The 22009-nt window shown below is 44.5% G+C and overlaps 1 protein-coding gene across 1 annotated transcript in view; it reads left to right on the plus strand.

Annotated features, from left to right (window-relative positions):
* GAD1 (glutamate decarboxylase 1) overlaps window positions 1–20234 on the plus strand; it is a 42476-nt gene extending 22242 nt beyond the window's left edge. Inside the window, exons 6-16 of the mRNA XM_004577075.3 lie at window positions 4280–4392; window positions 5456–5571; window positions 6981–7060; window positions 7285–7339; window positions 8644–8760; window positions 9825–9889; window positions 13494–13572; window positions 14477–14626; window positions 17235–17342; window positions 18722–18811; window positions 19507–20234. Of these exons, the coding sequence (XP_004577132.1) occupies window positions 4280–4392; window positions 5456–5571; window positions 6981–7060; window positions 7285–7339; window positions 8644–8760; window positions 9825–9889; window positions 13494–13572; window positions 14477–14626; window positions 17235–17342; window positions 18722–18811; window positions 19507–19680 (1147 nt within the window). The 3' untranslated portion in view covers window positions 19681–20234. The remainder of the gene's footprint in view (window positions 1–4279; window positions 4393–5455; window positions 5572–6980; window positions 7061–7284; window positions 7340–8643; window positions 8761–9824; window positions 9890–13493; window positions 13573–14476; window positions 14627–17234; window positions 17343–18721; window positions 18812–19506) is intronic.
* Window positions 20235–22009: the final 1775 nt, after the last annotated feature.

Below are 22009 nucleotides of genomic sequence, written 5' to 3' on the forward strand. Positions count from 1 at the left end.
ATACTTGGATCCCTGCATCCACATGGGAAACCTGGAAGAAGTTCCTGGCTCCCAGCTTCAGTCAATCCAGACCCGGCTATTTTGACCATTTGGGGAGTAAACCAGCAGATGGAAGATTCAACCCCCAACCTGTAGCTCTGCCTTCAAAATAAAATAAATCTCTTTAAAAATATTATGCTTTTGTTTTACTGATTTTTTAATTTGGAAGGCAGATAGAGATTTTCCATTTGCTGGTTTATTCCTCAAGCACTGGCAACATACTGGGTGGGACCAGGCAGAAACCAGGAGCTCAGGACTTGATCCGGGAGTCTTGGGTGAGGATCAGGGACCCAAGGACTTGAATAGTCACCACTGTCTCCCAGGGGCACATCAGCGGGAAGCTGGATTTAGAAGCAGAGCTGAAATTCAAACACAGGTACTCTAATGTGGCATGTGGATATGCTAACTGCTACACCAAACACCCACTTTTCATTGACTTTGGGTAGCGCTCAGGATAGTCTTTTAAAAATAATCATTCCAAATCACAATCCAAGTGGCACAGTGTAAGGTATCTGATTATCAGGAAAGACAATAATCCTTTTCTACCTGCTTGTGCATGTATCTGCCAAACACACACATAATACTTGCAAGTAAGGACACAGTGAAAAGCCAAGGAAAATTTTGCAGCAAGTGTGCAGTGGCTCATGGCGTTTTCTACTCTTTCAAAGCAAAGCAGCCAGGCACAAGTTAAAGCAGCTGACTGCCTCAGACACCTGATGACAGTACAAACACACCTAATGGCAAGATACATCACAGCCATGTGATAGGAGGTTAAGACTTCAAGCCTTTAGCTCTTCATTTTCATAGAAATTATAGGAGGGAAATTTGCTATAGGAGTTATCAGTCATCCTGAACTGCTAGGCAGGAAGTTGGAGAGGAGCCCATAGAAAGAATTCTCATTTGTCTTAGAAAAGCACCTGTGATATGAGAACTTGGCATACTGACTCTGAAACATGCCAACTGTGAAATCTTCACACAAATCACACACTTTCTCCGAACTTCAGTTCTTCCTCCGGCACATTTTGGGAGTGGGTACCATGCGCCCTACAGAGTTGTTCTTAAGACTTCAACAGGCTCCAGTCCTATGTGCTGCTGTATGCTAGGTGTACTCTGTGGCCTAGGAGACAGCTGCCGCTACCAGAGACTCCTTTCACTCTCCTGGTTCTTGGGTGTCTGCCTCTTGTCATCTCTAGACAACAAAGGTCTCACTAAACACCCCTCAGATGTGTTGCCTTTCAAAGTGAAGATATGCCACCTGCCACTTACAGAAGTCTGGAAGGAGAATCTGGGTAGACAGCACAGAAGAGCCTTTTGGTCTGTCATTAAATATGTTCCTAATGTTGACAGTCACTAGGGATCTTTGAACATTTGTCATCCCTTTTTGTCATCCTTAAAGTTACCTTATTTTCTCAGTTGGCTACTGGAGCTCCAAAAGTCACTTTTGTGTTCAAAGACTGATGAAAGGCAGAGGGAATGACGGAGAAAAGAAGAAAGGGAGGGAGGGAGATGTAACTCCCTACTGTTAGGGAACTTTCTCAGAAGTCAGTCACAATTGCCATAGCATCTCTTTAGCCAGAACTTAGTGTCATGGCCCACAAAAAAAAAAAAAAAAAAAATGCAGCCTTTGATCTGCAACCCTAAGTAACATGTAATGAAGCAAGAGAAAATTGTTAGGATTAGAACAGCCGACTGTATTACAAATGAACCGCAGCTTCTTGATAATTCATTAACTTTAGTTTTCCACAAACCCCACTGAGCAGGTGAGTTGAACCATTACAGAAGGGCTGACTCACCTCCCTGCTCAGCAGACAGGAAATCTCAGAATCTTCTTTTGTGCCATCCCATCAGCCTCACCATCTTACTGTTTCCAATCCCTACTTCCAAGCTCAGGGTGTGATGCTTCATCCCAGAGCTTTTGGCAGATTGAGTGTCTTTTTCTCTGACTCAGCAGGATGATCTTGTACTGTGGTTTTAGTATCTAACCAGCTCCTTCAGAATCCATAGTTGATTTTTTTATCTCTTTGTCCTCTTTTATCTGTCACTGGGGGAAGTGATCAATAACCCAGGGTCCAGGCTGCAAGAGGAGAATTTCCTCTAATCATGTACAAAATGATATATATATGAGGGCAATGTTAAAAGTGTCATAAATAGAAAATACCATGTTAGCCCAATGGGCAGGCCTGGCTAAGATAATTCTTTGGGCCAATCCACTGGCTTTCAGGCTAAGATGTCATAGCACCTTGCAGGAAATAGTCACCAGGTGTATTCATTGGGCACAACTGGAAGAACGATGTGGGTCCCTGGCATAGATAAGGGCCTGACTGAGAGGAGAACAGTCTTTCTCCTAATTCTGAGGGTAGTGGCCATGTTCCTGGTCCTTAGCTAGCAGGGCTAATTTTGCTCATCTCATGAAGCATGGGCTTAAGTTTATACAGCATGGGCCACTCTGGAGTCTTCAATGCCATCCATCTCCCTTCTATAAGTGGTTCCCTTGTAGCCATCCACCACTGACTTGGTTCTAATTCAGCTTTCATCCAGTCATTCAGTATAGTTATGGAATTACATTGTATGAATCTGTGTATTCTCTGCCTTCCCCAGACAACTTTATTTGGTATGATGAAATTCTAACACATCCACCACCAGCACCTCTTTGCCATTCAGCATTTTTACCATTATGACATTTCTAAAAATCACTGAAACTGTTAATAAGACATTTGTTCAAAAATGGCTAGAAGCACGTCATGAGTTTGCCTCTCAGCATCACAGGCTAAACCAGGAATCCTTCTCTTCTTCTTCCTTTATCAGGCCATCAGACATGAGGGAGTGTTGGTTGCTACGGTGATGGGGCTCAGAGCAGGACCAAAGCATGATTGTGACCTCCAGAGGTGATGGTAACTGAACACATGGTTTCCAAGGGTCTTCCTCTTTAATTTCCAGGGGTCTTCCCAAGAAAACGGATGTCATCTTTTTGGATACAAAATCACTCTACCCACAGCTATCCTGAGATCTTCCTGGATCTTTTTGTTCTCTTTAACTGCCATATAATTACCGTGACCACTTTTTTTCCCCTCCATGATTAAAACTTAGTAGCTTCACTCATGTCTTATGTACAGTAGCTATCTCATCTTTGCAAATAGCTTTCCTCAGCCATTAGGCTAGCAAGAATTCCCATTACTCCTTGGCATGGATACTCAGCCTATGCTGCCTGCCACTTGGTCATGTCTTTTTAGGCATCTCTCTTCAGCAAGAATGGACTGAACCCAACCCGGAGACAAAGACTTAGGATGGCCAAGCAAAAACAAGAAAGGTCAAGATCCCAAGAGCTTAATAAAGATCTTCTTGTTTTCTGACTTTATTTTCAGTGGCTAGATCTGCCTCGAATTTTCTTGGGGTGCATATTTGGTATCACGGTCTTATTCCAGCTACTAGTTTGCCAGACTGTGCCTCTGCTTGGGATTGCTTTGCAAAGAGCCTGACTGACTTGCTCCTTTTAAATCAGTTTATTTGCAGACAGATGTAAGCCAACAGATTGTCCAGTGCCCACAGTTAGCTGTGTATGCCAGTTGACTGTCTAATAGTTATGTGTAATTAGTAATTAGAAAATCATCACTTACAATTATTCTTGGTAGGGATTGACTTCAGAGAATCATAAAAGCATAGTTGTGTTTGGGGATTATCAGAAAAACCACGTGGATAATTATATTGAGGTCTTTAAAACCTGGGTCAATATTTCCAATTATTTTCACAGTTGGCCTTCAGATATTTAGCTTTCAGGTTATTTCAAAAAGACAGACTTTGGCTTTTATAGATTTGACAAATGTGAAATTGGCAGTTGGCTTTAAAAAATATGTTGCAAAGCAATTATATGTAGAGTTTAGAATACATTTTAACATTATTATTTGCACCATCCTACAATCTTAATAGTAAAAGGGACCCAGAAAAGTGATTTCCTTTCCTTTGTTTCCTCTGCATGGATCACACCCATGACCTGCCATTCAGATGAGAATCTGGTTGGTTGGTGAAGTATCACAGAGCAGGCACATCCAGTCACCCAGCCTGACTTCTGACATTTTATGATTGATGACTTAAAGGATGTCCAGGAAATGAATTGTTATAGTGGTTTTTGAACATCTTTTTCTTTTTTTTTGAAACTGAGCACAGATACCAAGGCAGTCATTACAGTTCCCATAACTAAATGGTTTGCCTTTTATTTTCATCCTTTTTCTCACTGCCATTCCAGGTTTACCTATGAAATTGCGCCAGTGTTTGTCCTCATGGAGCAAATAACACTGAAGAAGATGAGAGAGATAGTTGGATGGTCAAGTAAAGATGGTGATGGAATATTTTCTCCTGGTAGGTTCTCTTCTTTTTCATTGGCTCTTGTTAAGGTCCACAGAATGGATTCTTAGGAATTCTAAGTACAAAATGAAAGGTTTGCAGGAGAACAATGGTCTTAAAAATATTTTTGATCCCCTCTCTTCCTGTCTTTGTTAGGATGAAGGCTAATAAGAACGCTGTATTCAATAGGAAGTAACAAAGGCTGAGCCTATATCTGTACAAGCTGCCAAAAGCTGTGTCTAGTTAATTCTGAACAACTCCATTCTGTCAACAGCTGTTTGATTTTGCTGGGATCAGTGAATCAAGACCATCAATTAACTGATTGATTTCAACCCAAATAGCATCTCCACTTTGAAACTCCTCTTCAAAGAGAGGCAATAAGAATCCTTAAAATAAAGTACTCTTTGAGGGAGGGGGAGTTGTAGCTGGTGTCAGAGACAGTGCGATGGTGTACAGGGGAAGAGAAGAAAGAATTGTATTTTTCCAGGCTATTCAGGCAGCGTACATATTTGCCTATTTAATTGTTGGGTAATTAATGTAAAAGTGACGAGTCTGTTTCAGGTGCTTAGATAGAAGTTCTTGTCATGCCTACTCAGTCACGAGTTTGTTCTTACTTTAATGAACATAGAGCTCTCCTAAATGACTCCACAGCTCAGTGAGGCTGCTCCTTGAAGGGAGTTCTCAGGCAGGTGGCCCAGCAATGTCCCTGTTTCCTTCTGTTACTTTCTCCTCCTCTTTCTGCCTTAAGGAACAGATTCATCTTTATTCAGTAAACTGAGCAGAAAGTGGACTCAGGAGGGTTGTAACTCACCTCTCCCTTCCCAGCTGCTGCTGCCTCTGCATAGAGTTCTGTTTAGACTTAAGGAGGGGACACTAGAGTGTGTAAGCCACCTCCTAGGTAGCTTTGGTCATGACTGTTACTGCGTGTAGTCACATGGCAAGCAGTCCAGAGGGAAGCCCTGGCAATAAGAAAGTGAGCAAAAGCTAACAGATACCCTTCCCTTTCCTGATCTCTCTTGTGTCTTGAGACCCCAGCTCAGCTTTCCTTACACCTCCCAGTCTGTGTGCTTGCCCACAGGGGGAGCCATTTCCAACCTGTACAGCATCATGGCTGCCCGCTACAAGTACTTCCCGGAAGTTAAGACTAAGGGCATGGCTGCTGTGCCAAAACTGGTCCTCTTCACCTCAGAGCATGTAAGTTGAAGGGTGCTTACTCATGGTTTGTGGTGTTTTCCAAGGGACTATCTAACTTTTTTTTTAAGTGGGTAAGCCTATTATTTCCACATTGTTTCCTTCATGTATCTGAGGTAAAGGGGGATTTTAAGGGAGAAGCCCCACCCAGTCTCCCACCCACCCCAGGTCCCTGATGTGGGGCATGCTCCGAGGGTCTTGCTCAAGTGGTTTTGATAGTTCAACAGTTCTGAATTGCTGACAATCTCACCATTCTACGCATGATGAGGTCGTTGAAGAATTCACTGATTGACATAGTCCATCTTAGAGTCTCCATTTGCCCAGTTTTTCACTGCCAACATATGACTGAGGTGGTTGATTGACCTGTTCTGTCCTCTGTCTTTTCATGATTAGGGTTCTGAGTCCAGCAGTTCGATTGTGGGGATCCCCAAAGAGACTTTGTCTGAGGTGTTCCCAGACCAGATTCTTGTATGACTAGCAAGCACAGGGCCCAGCACAGTCCATCGCCCTAATCAGCTGGTGGTTGCAGTTGCTGGGTTGGTTCTGTTTCCAGCGCTGTCTTCCACTGGAACCAATGGCTGTTGCAGTTCATCCTGGTTCTGCCCAGCACATATACTCGGCCCTTACATAAACCAGTGGGAGCTGCAGCCTAGTCAGAGCAACACAGAATAACCCCCACCAGGCCCACCCCCTATACTGGTTTGCCAGTATGTGCAGCATACTAGTCCAGTCTGTCCCACATCCCGTTCAGCTCTCATACATGTCAATGGACATTGAAGCCTAGTTCAACCCAACAAGCTTGACTATCCAGCCCACACAGATGTTGTTGGGTGCCTTTCTGTTTAGCCACCCCAGCCCCTGTCCTGGTTTTCGTGCCCTCCAGTGGGGTGGTAACCCAAGAGGGAGGAGCCCACTATTTCCCTTCTAGACCACTCCCACTCCCGGATCATGCACTTTCTAGGTGGTTCTGCAGTTTAACTTGACAGAATTAGCCCCCTGTGCCAGTATCTGCCTGTTGATACTGTGGCAAAGCCCAACCAATGCTCACCGACTCTGATTTATGCTTGCACCAATAGGAACAGTCAGCCCAGCCTGGCTTTTCCCTGATCTAGTCCACATGTGGCACACAGGTGTTGTAGCCCTGCCTAGTCTGGTGTGCACCCATCCCAGCTCACGCTCTCCAGTAGGAGTAGCCGTCCAGCAGGGGAGCACCCCCATATTCTCCTTGCCTTCCTGGTTCTCACGTGTGCTGGTTGGGTGCTGCAGTCACATCCGGTACAGGTAACCTCACCTTGGCATTCCATAATGTGCATTGGTTTTTTGTCGCAACCAAACCTGGCTCGACTCACGCTCGGTTCTGGTGCTCGGATGGGACTATCTAATTTTTAACATTAAACCTCTGTTTGCTGTAGAGTCACTATTCCATCAAGAAAGCTGGGGCGGCACTTGGCTTTGGAACCGACAATGTGATTTTGATAAAGTGCAATGAAAGGTAGGCAAGGGAGAGTGAATATTAGGTTCTTGATACATGAAATGTGTTCACCTGTTAAATTTGTTTTATTGTGCTTAAGGACTGGCTCAGTACTGTGCCAAGCTGCTAATGGTCTGTTGAGAATGTCCGATTAAATTTTTTTTTTTTCTGCTGCTGCTCAAGTTTTTCATTCACAATCTCATTGATTTTTCATCTTAATTTCTGTCCTTTTGCAATTATTACAGGGGGAAGATCATCCCAGCTGACTTAGAGGCAAAAATTCTTGAAGCCAAACAAAAGGTATAGTCTTCATGGTATCTAAAGTCCAGTAAATACAAATACTTAACAATACTTGCTTTGTGTCCCAGACAATGAAAGTCCTTGCTAATGTAGATCATTTTATTGTGTTGTAAAGTTTTATTATCAGATATTTACTTGTTTCTAACCTGCAGAATGACTTTAGAGTTGTGGCTATATCCTGCTTTTGTTGTTTCAAAGGATTAGTTTGGCATTTTTCTTTAATAAAAACCATCTGGCCATCACGAAGCTGTACCCTGATTGAACTTTTCAGTAGTTAGGTATAGGCTTATTTTAACAAATACTATTCCAGTTTGGGATTCTGTTTGGCTAGGTACTTCCACATCCTGGCCAATGGCCTGTGTTACTTGGCAGAACCAGCCTCAACAATTTCCATTAAACAAACAAACAAAAATTCATAGAACAGATGTATTCACAAGTCACTTCCACGCAGATGTCAGGCCACTTACCAACACGTTGTTCTGGTCACATTCCTGTAGCACTTCCTCTATTTGTAGTTATTTGTTGGGGTCTCAGCAGGTGATGTAGATGGAAATGTTTCAATGACTTGAGCAAGGATCTGAGATGGAGCTCAACCTTGGAAAAGAAACAAACAAAAGACTAGCAGATTTTCCCACAACCTGTTTTCTGTTACTCCATTTCCTCATTTATTTCATGACCATGTCAACATTTCACTGTATCCACTACTGTGTTTTAGTTTGTGTAGTATGTAGATGTATCTTAAATAACCCAACAATACTTCAGTATAATTATTATATCAGTCCCCTTAGAACAATCCAGCACCCAAAAAGAATAAAGTCCAGATGATCTCCAGAGCCATTGCCCATCACTCCAAACTTTTACCATGACCCTTCCCTTCTTTATTCTTCTGCCACAAGAAGTCACTGTTATCAACTATACTATATGTTCTTATTTAGACTTGCTGTTATCTTTCACTGTTCATTCCCCCACTAGAGTATAAATTCCACAATGACAGGAATCTTTCTTTGTTGTGCTTGCCACTGTATCCATAATATCTACAGCAGGGCCTGGCATCTGAGAATCACTCAAATATATATAACTATATAACTATATATATAGTTATATATATTTATATATATATATATTGTTGACTAAATGAATGTACGAGTGAATGGACCAACAGAGAACACCAACACAGTGTCTGATCCACAGCAGTTTGGCTAGGCACTGTTGGAAATAAGTGCTATTGCCGTCCTTCTGTTTCCTGTGGAAATAAGCAAAGAGAAACGTGACAGACTGATGCTCCCACTTCTGTTAACCTGCAGGGGTATGTTCCTCTTTATGTCAATGCGACTGCGGGCACGACTGTTTATGGAGCTTTTGACCCAATACAGGAGATTGCAGATCTTTGTGAGAAATACAACCTCTGGCTGCATGTCGATGTAAGTGCCACAACTCACAGGCGACTCAGTCTGTTCTGGGACTGGGGAGGGCAGCTCTCTTAGCACCCTAGCCAGCTCCTCTTGCATAGCATGTTAGGTCCAGCTCTTCTTTGGCCCCCAGCCAGCCACTTGTTTCTGGTACTTCCTGTGGACCTGGACCATGCTCTGGGGCTGAGCCAGTACTGACCTTCCTGGCCAGTTGCTCTCTTCTGTGGTTCATCCTAGAGTATAGTCTGCATGACCTTTCCAGGTAGCTTTGTTGGGTCAAATGATTGGAGTCAGATGTAATTGATTTCAGAGTGGGCTGGGAGAGCAGTGGGAAATACAACAGATAAAAAGTGCCATTGGTGTGCCCATCCGGGTACTGGTGTTTACTCCAGCCACGTGATATTTCTGTTTAAGACTGTAGGTCTGCCTACCTGTTATATACATCAAGCAGTGTTTGGAAAACTATCAACTAAGAGATTTAGTCCTGAATTTTCCCAGCAACATGCAAAGGAAGCATTTTCACATATGGGACTGGGTACATTTTGTTTTTCCTCTGTTCACTTATAGACTGAAGTTCTTAGATCTGACCAGTGGGGTCATCTGTCCTGGGACAGAGTAAGCAAAGACTGTTGCTGTGTCCCATGGCATCCAGAGATCCAGAGAGCTGAGCAAGCATGTATGTGGCACCCACAAACACGTCTTGCCATGGCAGGAGCTGTCATGGGACCTCCAAATCTGGCAGGAGCTGCTCCTCACTGCCCTTTTCAGGAACTGTTGCAATGAACGCTGCTCAAGGAAGCATCAGTGAGCAGGCCTGGGACCTTGGCTGAGATTCCAGGGCCATCCTAGGGGGCTGGTTCAGTGAGCAGGTGCTGTTGTCAGACCTGACTTTGCCTGCATCGCTGGGCAGCTGCTCTGACATCAACCCGGAGAAACTTTTGGAAAAGAAATGTCCCATGGTGAAGCATCACAACTGCTCTTCTGTCAGAGAAGCTTGCTTGTTTCCTGGGAGTTACCGCTCATGTAGCAAAACTGCATCACCGCACCACTGTGCCTCTCTGTCTCTGTCCTTGCAGGCTGCCTGGGGCGGAGGGCTGCTCATGTCGCGGAAGCACCGCCACAAGCTCAGCGGCATTGAAAGGTAGGGGCCAGTGCAAGGGGCCCGCTGCTCCTCCCTCTGGGGCAGCAAGCACAGGGCACTGTGATATCTGCCACCCCTCTCCGCTCTGCTCCCCAACATCTTATTTCAGTCTGTTTCTGTGCACTTCAGTTTAGTTGGTGGTTAAGGAGCACATATTACAAGATCTATTTCCCAGCCAGACAACTTCTCAAAGAGTTGGCAGTTTAGCTAGGGAGTAAGTTAAGCGGTTACAACACGGTGGGGTGCATGGAACTACAGAGATTGCAGGTTCCCAGGTGGAGGAGAACAGAGGCTGCAGAGCAGGGTGGCTTGCAGGCTACACTAGAGTTGGCCAAGGGCTCAGGTAGGGTCGCTGGACAGTGGCTTCCTTAACTTCTGTTTTGGTCATCATTTGATTCAAGTGGGTGATCTAAGTGAAATAGGATCTTAACCTGACTCCTGGGTGCTGACCCATGATGAACTCGTGTGGATTCCTTGCATATATGGTCTTCCAAAAGTTCACAGAAAAAGCAGGAAAGGAGAAGTTGGTTAAATTTTGAAATGCTTCACAGTGGTTTTTTTTTCATATTTTTGGTGAACTTTGGGAAGCCTCCTCATGTTTACTGAGTACCACTGAACACAATGTGTCTGCCAGCATGGGTGTGACTGTTCAGTTACCTGTTTTCCTTTCAACCATCTGTGGGCTTTTCTTGTAAAAATGATGCTTGTGAGGCCATTTCTATGGTCCAGTGGGTTGGGATGCCACCTGTAACACCAGTATCTCCTATGGGCACCTGGTGAGTCCTGGCTGCTCCACTTCTGGTCCATCTCCCTGCTGATGGCCTTGGAGAAGCAGCAGAGGATGGGCCGAGTGCTTGGGCCCCTGCCACCCACGTGTAAGACCCAGGAGAAACTCCTGGCTTCTACCTGGCCCGCTCCAGCTATTGCAGCCGTTTGAAAAGGGAACTAGCAGATTGGAAGGTCTTTCTCTCTCTCCCTTTCTATATATAACTCTGAATTTTAAAAATAAATTAATCTTTTAAAATAAAACAATGCATGTCTGACATAGACAGGAAAAATTAGGCTGCATACAGAAAGGATTATCATTGAAGAAGTTTGCCTTCCCAAAGCTTACATTCCAGAGGCCTAGATCATAAGTACAAGTAGGTCTCTAACATGTTGCTTTGTAAAGAAAAGTGAAACAAGGTTAGGTAACAGTGAACACAAAATAAGCCAAGTTCTAAAGTTGTATTGGTTTACTTGAAAGAGTGACAGAGAGACAAAGAGAACCACGCACTGTTCACTCCCCAAATGCCCACAACAGCCGAGGCAGGGGTGGCCAGGCCGAAATCAGGAGCCTAGAACTCCATCTGGCTTCCCATGGGGGTGGTCCCAGCCCAAGTGCTGGGCCATTTTCTGCTGCCTCCAGGTACCTTAGCATGGAGCTGGATCAGAAGCAGAGACAGGACTCAAATCAGGTAGTTCGGCATGGGAGGCGCACATCCCAAGCCGCATCTTAACCTGTTAGGCCACAAGGCCCCCCGACGTTATGCCATTTCATGCTATGTCTGAGGCTTTCTAGAGGATGACAGCAGATACTCCGAGACAGGAATCAAGGTTCTTTGAGGAATGTGCTAGACTGTGGGAATGACAAGATTTGTGGCAGGGCTGGTTCTTGGTGAGAGGAGGACCAACAGAGTTGCTGATGACTGGAGCAAAGTGGGAGAAGTGAGAGCTGACTGGGGTCTGAGATGTGAATAGGCAGCAGGTATGAGGGAAGTACACCAGTGGCATCTTGTAACGAAACTTTTGTTCCTTTTGCTTGCCTCCTCACACAGACTGAGTGAGACTGACTCCTTGAAGCATGATTATCCAACCCTATACCTTGGAGGATGGCGTACATGACGTGTAGAGCCAGCCCCACTGCCAAATTAGACTTTTCAGGCAATTTTCACTTTTCATCTCTGAGCCTGGGAAAACTTGAAGCATTTTGTGTTAGATTTTTTTTCTTGCTGACATTTTAAAGGTCATACAGGTTGTAAAGGAAACAAATCCATGATGTGTCTTACTGCTTTCCACTTGTAGCAGTAAGGAATCATTCACTTTAAACCTTCATGGCATTCAGAAGACTATTTAAGACATTTGATGAGATCTAAATAGGATCTTTTTGATGACTCAGCAAATGGTAGCAGTGAGAAAATTGATCAAGTTCATTACCATTTAAATATGACACACCCTACCTCTTGTCCACAAGATAAGTTAAATTTTCTTAGCACTATCCCCAGTTGTCTTTCACAAGGGTGTTTATAGTGCGTGTAAGGGAAAGCACCACACAGCACACTTGCACATGAAGTTGTGTTCCCTCTACAGGGCCTACGCAAGGTGGAGAGTTTACAAATCATACAGGGGTTTAAATCCAGAGAGGGTTGCAGCCATCTGATTCTAAGACATTACCATGTCAGGGAAAAACACTCTACAGGAATCAGAACACGGAGTCCAGCCAGGCCCCACTGGGAAAGGAATCTGAAACCACTGAAACCGACTATTCAAGTTTTGATCATTATACATTGTACGTAGTCATTTCTGTAATGTCCCAGAGAGCGTGCTCCTTCACCAGCTAATTGTGTCAGACAGACTGGCGTGGTTGCTAGGAGACCGTGCTTGTTAAACCATCATTGCAGCCCCAAACTGGCAAAATCTTGCACACTTAGCATGTAAACAACACTGCGAGGTAGACAAAGTCTAGAACAGTCCAACTCATCTTTGCTTTCAGCTGTTACTCTTTATCCGGCCAGGAGTAGCTAGGTCAGCACCACCTCCCAGCCTATTGCACTGAATAAGAGCAGGAAGGCAGACAGCAGCGACATGTGGAGTGGTTAGGCACCCTGGCTCTGCAGTTAGACTCCTTGGACTTGTGTCTTGGCTTCACTGCTCCCCAGCTCTTGTGGCTTTAGGGCATTCCTGAGGGATCTTCAGAAGGTTCATGAGAAATGTGCATTATGAAAAAGTGTGTATTTCATGTTTGGGGGTGTCAAATAAATTTACTTTTTCATTCTATTTTTCCATGAACTTTTTGAAAGGACCTCATATTTAGGCTTTTTGTGCATCTGCTTCTCCATCTGAAACGGAAGTGATAATGGGGCTGGTGTGAGAATTACATATGCTGGAGCACTTCTGCATTTTCTATTAACTTGTTTTATCCTTTATTCAGCACTGTGAGCTGGACATTCCCACTTTTCAAATAGGAAAACTGAGGCACAACAGAATGATGCAAACTCATCCAAGCTAGCAAAAGTCATGACCAGGCTCCAGATTTGTACAGTCTATTTCCAAAGCCTGGAATGCCCTAGTGATATGATCCCTGCAGCTCTCTGAACAACTGGACACATTCTAAGTGCCTCATGAGCATCAGCTGTTAGGGTGAGCAGTGACTCAGAGGGGACTGTCTGCAGTGTGGTAGCCTGAGCGTGCCTGGAAGTGTTCTGTACCTGATGTGTCTGTTGTGGAAAACAGGCATTGAAAACACTGAGCAGGGAATTGACACCGGTGGTGTTTTCTTTGAGAGAGTGAATGCCTTTTGTAGTTGCTATGCCTGCTCCCCTAAAGCATCATGTGCTTCTTTCAGGGCCAACTCTGTCACCTGGAATCCTCACAAGATGATGGGCGTGTTGCTGCAGTGCTCGGCCATTCTCGTCAGGGAGAAGGTCTGTACTCCCTCCCCGGAGTGGCTGGGGGCCTGCACAGCTGGTAGCAGAAGGACATGGCAGCCCATTGTCCTTTCCTGCCCTTGTGGTTATCCTGGCTTCTGCCCTGCATGCTTGCTGCTGGACACCCTTACTCCTTATTCAGTTGATAGCAGGTGCTCAAAGGAAATGGGGGGCACGGAGCATCCCTTCGTGTTTGCACAGACCAGGGTGGGAGCAATGGGCTGAGGCATCCAATCAGTTCTTCCTGGGTGAGGATGGAAAGTATTGTCTGGAATACCCTTAGAGCACAGGTGTTTATGGTCCCCAAAGCAGAGGTAGGACCAAAGCTGTGAATAGCCAACTTAGGACTCCAAGAAAGGTTAGCCCCAAAGTTTTTATACATAGGTTAGTACTCTCTTCCCTTCTGTACACAATTAACAATGGGATCATGACCTTCAGTGTTTCATCACTCCAATGCACCTACCTGCTTGGGCATTCCAGAAGTCTCCAGCTAGGAGGAACTATAACCTGTACAAGCCCTTTACTCTGCTTTTATGAGTCTGTGCCACTCCCTGAGGAAGTTTACACCTCTAACCCCCCACCCATTGGATGCCACAACACTTCCTAGACTTTGAAACAACCCAGATGACCACACATACTTCCAAATGCCACTGAAAGCGACCATGGGGTGCTTGCAGTTAGCTCCCTGAGATCAAAGATGAGTCCAATCAGAGTGACAGAAGATGGGGCCAAGACTTTCCAAAGGTGAATTCAGGTAAGGACATCAGAACAGGTGCAAGGTCTGGTGGGACCATCAGAGGCAAGGTTGTCTGTGATCCCTAGTTCCTCCTGCTAGCCAGCCCCATGTCACAGTTGCATTACATGTGATTACAAATATAGCCTTCTTGATTTCTCATGGTAGGGGCTACTCCAAGGATGCAACCAGATGTGTGCAGGCTACCTCTTCCAGCCAGACAAGCAGTACGACGTCTCCTATGACACTGGGGACAAAGCAATTCAGTGTGGCCGCCACGTGGATATCTTCAAGTTCTGGCTGATGTGGAAAGCCAAGGTATGGAATAGGGGTTCAGGACACAGAACAGAAATGTAGTTTGCGGACTGATTGGCAAAAGACAAAGTTGTATCACAAATAATTCACTGTGGGTGTGATCACTGTCTAGATAATGGATTAACCATGTTGTTTGTCTGCCTATTTCCTTCTGTTCAGTCTCTTGGATTTGAATGATTGTAAGGTTTTCTTGTGACTTCCTCTTATGTTGAAAAATTATGCTAAGGCAAAGATTTCCACAGCATTCCTTAGGGATGTTGAAATTAGTGCAAATAGAAAAGGTAATATGACTGCATCGCTCTGACTGGAACTCTGGAATGCTTTAGGAGGCCTTGTGTCATGAGATATAGAAGACAGTTTGAAGTTCTGTTGAAGTCATCACGTTCCCATTACCTGTACTTTATTCTCCATCTGAACGATGCAGGCATTGTTCCTGAGAAATTCTACTAGGCTGCAACATTGGGTGTCCACAGGCATCACCCCGTTTGTTTACATTCCTGCACTTTGGAGGGAAAAAGCTAACAGCTGGAATTCTCCCCAAAATTTGAGTCAGGGGGAGTACTACCATTTGACTATTTGCTCCAAAAGTATTTTTATGCCATCAAGTAAAAGCAGTCTTGATTTCAGTTTCATTTCACATCCATTGTCTTTATCTACTGCAAGTTAGTTTTAGTCATTTCCAAGTTTGTGAGATTACTGAACACCCAAACAACAAAGTTTTCCATAAAAATGTCTAGTCATATCTTCATTCTGTAGGAAATTTTTAGCAGATAATTAGCTTTTTCCTCCTGAAATCATTTTTTTAACCGAAAAACAATCCTAATTTGATTTTTTACTGTAAAGTCATCATAGGCATGTTAAGCACATAAACAACCATACACTGCAATAAGAATCCTGTCATTTAAAAAGTACCAGTGTGACCACATCGCCCATCTTAGTCATTTTTTGTCCTTGCTTTGCCTACTAATCAGTCACCTGCTGAACCATCTTCAGCAGGGTTGGCTCACGTGCGTTGGTTGCCGAGGTGGGACCCTGGGATGGCGGGCTCACATGCACGCTCAGCAGGGACACCACATTGGGAATTTCCCTCTTTGCCAGTGTTGGACTCCACCCAGGCCTGTGAGCCATCTGCAAGTCAGCCTCATGCATCTGCTCTCCTTGTTTACACAGACCCACTCAGCAGCCCTGCTACTGCATTCGCAGCCCTGCTGACTTCTGAAATTCACACTCCACCAGTCTGTCAGTAGTTGGAGTTATTGGAATCTCCAGGCATGGATTGGGACCAGTGGCTTCCCCATCTGCCTGCCAGTCTGTCTCTGGAAGGGGTGATGATCATGTGCTGTGGGGAAGATAGCCTGCCTAGAAAGGTGTGGGAAGTGTTTGGTCAGGATATACCATTGGGGAAGAAGGAATCTAAGGCAGTATTGCTCAAAATATATAGGAAAAAAACAGTGATTTGCTCTTTTAAACTTTTAAAAATTATTTAAAAGATGGAGAGGAGAGGAAGGGAGGAGAGGGGGGAGAGAGAGAGAGAAAGAGGGCGAAAGATAGAGGAGTCAGAGATCTCCCTTGTGCTGTTCTGTCCTCAAATGTCCCCAACCTGGGGCTGGGCCAGGAGAATCCCAGAGCTGGAACTCAACCACATGGGCGCCAGTGTTGAAGCTCTTGAGCCATCATCACTGCCTCTCAGGGTCTGTATTAAGATGAAGGAATAGGATAGGGTGCCAGGCCTCAAACTCAGGCACTGTGATGTGGGGTGTGGGTGTTACAAGCCGTGTCTCTATTGCTGTTTTTTTTTAAAAGATTTATTTATTTTTCTTACAAAGTCAGATATACAGAGAGGAGAGATAGAGAGGAAGATCTTCCATCCGATGATTCACTTCCCAAGTGACGCCAGGAACCTGGAACCTCCTCCGGGTCTCCCACGCGGGTGCAGGGTCCCAATGCATTGGGCCGTCCTCGACTGCTTTCCCAGGCCACAAGCAGGGAGCTGGATGGGAAGTGGAGCTGCCGGGATTAGAACCTACGCCCATATGGGATCCCGGGGCATTGAAGGCGAGGATTTTAGCCACTAGGCCACGCCGCCGGGCCCCTCTATTGCTGTGTTAAACACCCAGCCCTAATTGCTTGTTCAACCTCATAGCCCAATGCAATAAAGATGAAGGTTGAGAAAATGACATTAAACATACAAAGCAGAAGCCACTATTTTTTTTTTATTAGATTCAGTAGACAGAAAGTGGCTTTTAGGGTTTCTTTATTGCTTAATCTCCATTGCTGTACCAGTTACAGTTGGTGAACTGGCCTCAATGTAGATGACACTTGGATTATCACCATCCAAAAACAGACCAAAAATGGGCCTCCAGCCCAGGCTGTGACTAACCAGCAGAAAGTTACAAGCCCTGTTGAGAATAACTGCCCAAAACCTAGAGTGCCACGATGGCAGAGAGGCACGCTTTATTTTATTGCAAGCAGAGCTGTGAAGAGGCTGTCTTCCTATCTCCCTCCAAGAATGTGTATTTCCTGTAAACAAGAGCAGCTTAGCTTTCCCCAAGGCCCATCACCAGAACATGCAACAAGTGATCAACAGCTGCACCTTTTCTCTTCAAAACAGGGCACAGTGGGATTTGAAAATCAGATCAACAAATGCCTGGAACTGGCCGAGTACCTCTATGCCAAGATTAAAAACAGAGAAGAATTTGAGATGGTATTTGATGGTGAGGTAGGTTGTTCTCATGGAGCAGGTGCAACATGCTTCCAGAAAAACCACTGAGGGCAGTTCCTGAAACCACATTTCTCCACCTTTACCAGGTGCACCCATTCTTTAATTCCCTTGTGCTCATGACGTTTGTTTCTGAGAGCTTTTAGGTGACTTTTTCCCTCCACCCCTTCCCAAACTATTACTGTCAGCCAGTGCTTTGCAGCCAAGGGGAGCCCTCCTTGCCTGCCAGGACTGAACAATTCTTCATTCTAGGGTTGGCCTTGTGTTGAATCCCCATGACAAAGTGCTTTTTTAGTTCCCAGAAGCTTACAGGTTGGGGCTGTCCTAACTGTCCCACACTGCTTCGAAAGCAGGGCTCTACTTTGCATAGATTCATTGTGAAATGGCTAGAGAAGATCACCGCTGCCCTGAGGCCACCTCCACATAGTGAAGGACCGAGGAGCTTCCAGAAGTTTATGGAAAATGCATATTAGAAAAAAACCTGTGTAGGACTTCGAAAACATTTGCACCAAAATGAATTTAAGTTATAATTCTATTTTCTACGAAGTTTTAAAAAGTATCTTCATTTTTATCGTATCACTGATATGCTGGATCCTGTGCCAAGGACTGGCTTATATTGTATTGACCAGGACAAATACTGCCTCTGCCCTGATGGGGCTCACAACTGAAGGAAGATAGTTGGAACAGGAGCCAGGATTGAAGGAAAGAAAACTCCACTCAGAAATCACACAATACTCATATAACACCACTTACATTTATTTGACAGCTTATATCATTAGGGAAATAGTCAAGAGTCACCAAATGAACAGAAGAGTCCTGAGCAGTTCACATCAATGAAATAGTGCCCATACATCGATCTCTGAGGTCTTACTCTAATTACACATATAATAAGTATATAATTAACTCTTACATATGCTAATACTCATGGCCTATGTAACACAACAGACATGCCGCCTGAAATGAGGTAGAAGTGGGCACAACGTTAGTAAACAATGAGGAGGGAGGGAGGGGACTGAAGAGCTATAATATAGGCTCAATAAAATGTCATCGCCAGTAAAATAAGCTATCACAGGTGCTTTCTCTATGGACAGAAGTAGAACATTACCAAATGGATAAGACCATCTTTGGCCCATGTCCAAAATGCAATTATTCACAACATCTCAATGTTTAGAGATGGTGTTATCTAGAGAATTAGACCTGATTGGATAAACCAGATCTTATTCTCCCGAAGCAGAAGTTACAGTGCCTTTGAGATACACCCGGTCTCTTTCAGGGGTCTGAGAGCTCTCCATCAAGGGCACGTGGGTTTAGGGACTACCTTCTTTCAGGGGCTCATCATTCTCCTTGTTTTGTTTGCTTGTTTGTTAATGTCTCTGCAGCCTGAACACACCAACGTCTGTTTCTGGTATATTCCACAAAGCCTCAGGGGTGTTCCTGACAGCCCTGAGCGAAGGGAAAAGCTCCACAGGGTATGTGTGTACATGGCCTCACTCGTCTCATCTAATCCTCTGTGGGTTCCATGGCTGCTCAGGAATCTCCCGCCAATGTGCTTTTCTGATGGGGGAGAAAGAAAAGATAGAAACTTGGGATGGGCTTTGAATGAGGTGGTTTTGAGTGCCATCTTGGTGGTATGTCTCTTGGGTCTGGATTGTCCCCTGGTGGTGGTTCAGGGATAGCTGCAGGATGCCTCAGGTGGATGTTCTTAGGTGGGCAAGTGAATAATATTCCTAGGAACACTCTGGATTCAAGTATATATATTATCGTACCTTGCACTGAGCTCAGATCTAATGTAGGTCCATCTAGCCATTGATTTCTCTATCCAGTTTATTCATTGCATTAAGTTTATGCACTAATTCATTCAGCAATTTGTTAAACACAGTTTGTGTGCCTGAGTTGCACAGAAACAAGCCTTGATTTGCATTGTTCCCTATAAGAGTGTTTTTTTACGTTGTTTTCCTTTTTTCATTTTGTTATTACTGCTCTATGACTGACTTTCAAAATTCAGCCCCACAGTACTTTCTGAGGGAAAAAATGGGATAGTCATTAGATGTTAGCCCGCAAAGATCCATGCACAAAATCAGTTGGGTAGAGTTGCTGAAAAAAAGAGAGAGAGAAAGAGTTGCTGTTGGTTTTGAGTGCTGTTTTGTGTGTCTTCCATCACAAGGTGGCTCCAAAGATCAAAGCTCTAATGATGGAGTCAGGCACCACCATGGTTGGCTACCAGCCTCAGGGGGACAAGGCCAACTTCTTCCGGATGGTCATCTCGAACCCGGCTGCAACCCAGTCGGACATCGACTTCCTCATTGAGGAAATAGAAAGACTGGGCCAGGACCTGTAAGCATCCATGGCAGAACCTGAGTTGGTGGGGAATTGCCATTCCCCTCTGACCTCCTAGAGCAAACCTCCATGTGTTACGGAAACACACAGACCATTCCATGGAGGGAAAATGCAATCTGTCGACGACAACCATCCAATCCTTCCTTGAGCTTGTTGTAGTTAGCAGGACTTAGGTTCTTTTTCAGCAGTTGCACATTAGGAGCACAGTACATATGCACAGTTATCTAGACCTCTCTCTATATGTATGTATAGTGAGTGGACTTAGTCTTACGCCACAGCATGTCACTGAGGGGCTAAACATGCTACAAACCAGCTTGTCCATCATCTGCAGACCAGATGTTTTTCAGAATGCCATGTCCCAGGGGAGTGGCCCTCTGTCCGTGCTTCTCTCCTACCTGAAGCACTGATGGGTGAGAACAGGCACCAGTAGCTGACAGGAGTCACACCCTCCCCTTTAGTGACCAGCTAGGGGAAAGCAGAACGGAGTCCTTGGTGCAGGTGTACTATGGCCGCATTTTTAGAGATTATTTTGTGTAGATTGTGTAAATTACTGTCATGGGGGGAGTGGGGGAAGGAAGAACTCAAGTAATGATTTCAATAACTTTAATTGTAGGTGAGTGCAAATATTTGCTTATTTATATTCAGAGATTTATCATGTTAAAGAGCATCTTGTATTTTCCTCCCATTTGTAATGTATCTTATTTATATATTAATGAAGTAAGTTCTGAATACTGTTTATGGTATTTCTGTGCTTTTGTGAGCCAAAGAGAACAGATTATTATTCGTGAGACTTGTATTTATCTTAGAGTGCCCTTACACCAATGATTTAAGCATAAATATACTGTGTGCAAATGAACTCTTATACTGTACATAGAGCAACGTATATGGAAATCCTATTCCTTCACAGCATCTATCCTTCTCTCACCCTCTGTATCTGGCTGTATTGTCTTGGTGTCCCCTATGCTTTTGTAGCAACTATTGGGTCATACCTAGGCCTCCCATAATTTTGTAGTGTTCATGACCAATCCCTGTGACTCGCTTAGCTGAAACCTAAGGCAATGTTTCTGAAGATCTCAGACAAATCGACCAGACTCACAACTGTCTTGAAAGAAAGGAAATCCACACTGTGTGTTTTAGAATATTCAAGAAGAATTATAAGTAAATAAAAATATTCTCCATGGAGAATTTAAACAAAACGTTCTTCCGGTTTGTGTTTCTGGTTGTGGTTTCTTGGGTCATGCAGGACCTGTTCCCTTCCCTGTGCTGGACCTGTGAAGATGAGACGTGAAACCCTCACATGGGTTCCTGAGCCTCTCATCTAGAAAGTCACTGATGGTAGTGCAAGAAAACATGCTGTTTAAGGCATGAGAAGGAAAGCCTTCCTGTTTCTTATTCTCCTGTGTTCAGTTTTTAAGCCCATTCATCCAGGTATTCAACAAATATTGCCTCCTGTACTGTGCTAGGCACTCAGGTGACCGTGTTGTGCATGACAAATATCTCTGCCATGCACCACCAGTCACTGTGGACAACCAGTCTCTGTAGACGCTGCTAATGTTTGTACATTGGCTCCAGATCACTTCCTTAGTACTGTTGTCATTAGAGCGTTCTGCGGTATCCCTTTAAACTCGAACACTACCATCTCATTCAGTTGGAATACAAGGCATTTCCTGTCTAGCACATATAGGAATTGGAGAAGAGCCTTTTGCCATTAGCACACTGCTTGCATGAGTTGCAGTCACACTGATCAAGACAGACGCCCATGGGTGACCCTCTGTCCTCTCACTGCTCCTTTCACCTCTTCCTGTGGGTCTTTTCGATGTTCCTGCTTCATATTCAGGTCAGTCTTGCAGCAGCTTTTCTGGCCTCTTAGGCAGTTCCATTTCCATGCAGGCATTGACAACTTTTTTAAAAATTGTTGCCATCCCACAAATGGGATCCTGCGGTTTCAATTTGCTTTTTTTGTGAGGAAGTTTTTGGAAGGATTCTCCTGGGATCCTGCAACCCTCACTGCAAGACTTCGAGCCCTTCCTGAACAAGGTCTCTACTCCTGCAACCACGTAGGATTCAGATGCCCTGCCCTGTGTCCAGACCTCAGGTAAGATTCCTTCTCCTTCAAGCAAGATTCTCAGGTGGATCCCTTTGATTTAAAGTCAGGTATTATGGGTTATAGAAGAGGGATTTTTTTTAAAAAGAACATATGTGTAAAATAATGGATAGCAGTAATGCTGCACTTGAGTACCAGCACTCATCCTGATGGACCAAAATGTCATCAGTACCTTAGAGCTCTCCAACTCCATCGTTTCTTTCCTAGTTGAATACCTGCCTTCTCA

This window comes from Ochotona princeps, chromosome 5 (assembly GCF_030435755.1).
Source record: "Ochotona princeps isolate mOchPri1 chromosome 5, mOchPri1.hap1, whole genome shotgun sequence".
Classification (NCBI taxonomy): domain Eukaryota; kingdom Metazoa; phylum Chordata; class Mammalia; order Lagomorpha; family Ochotonidae; genus Ochotona; species Ochotona princeps.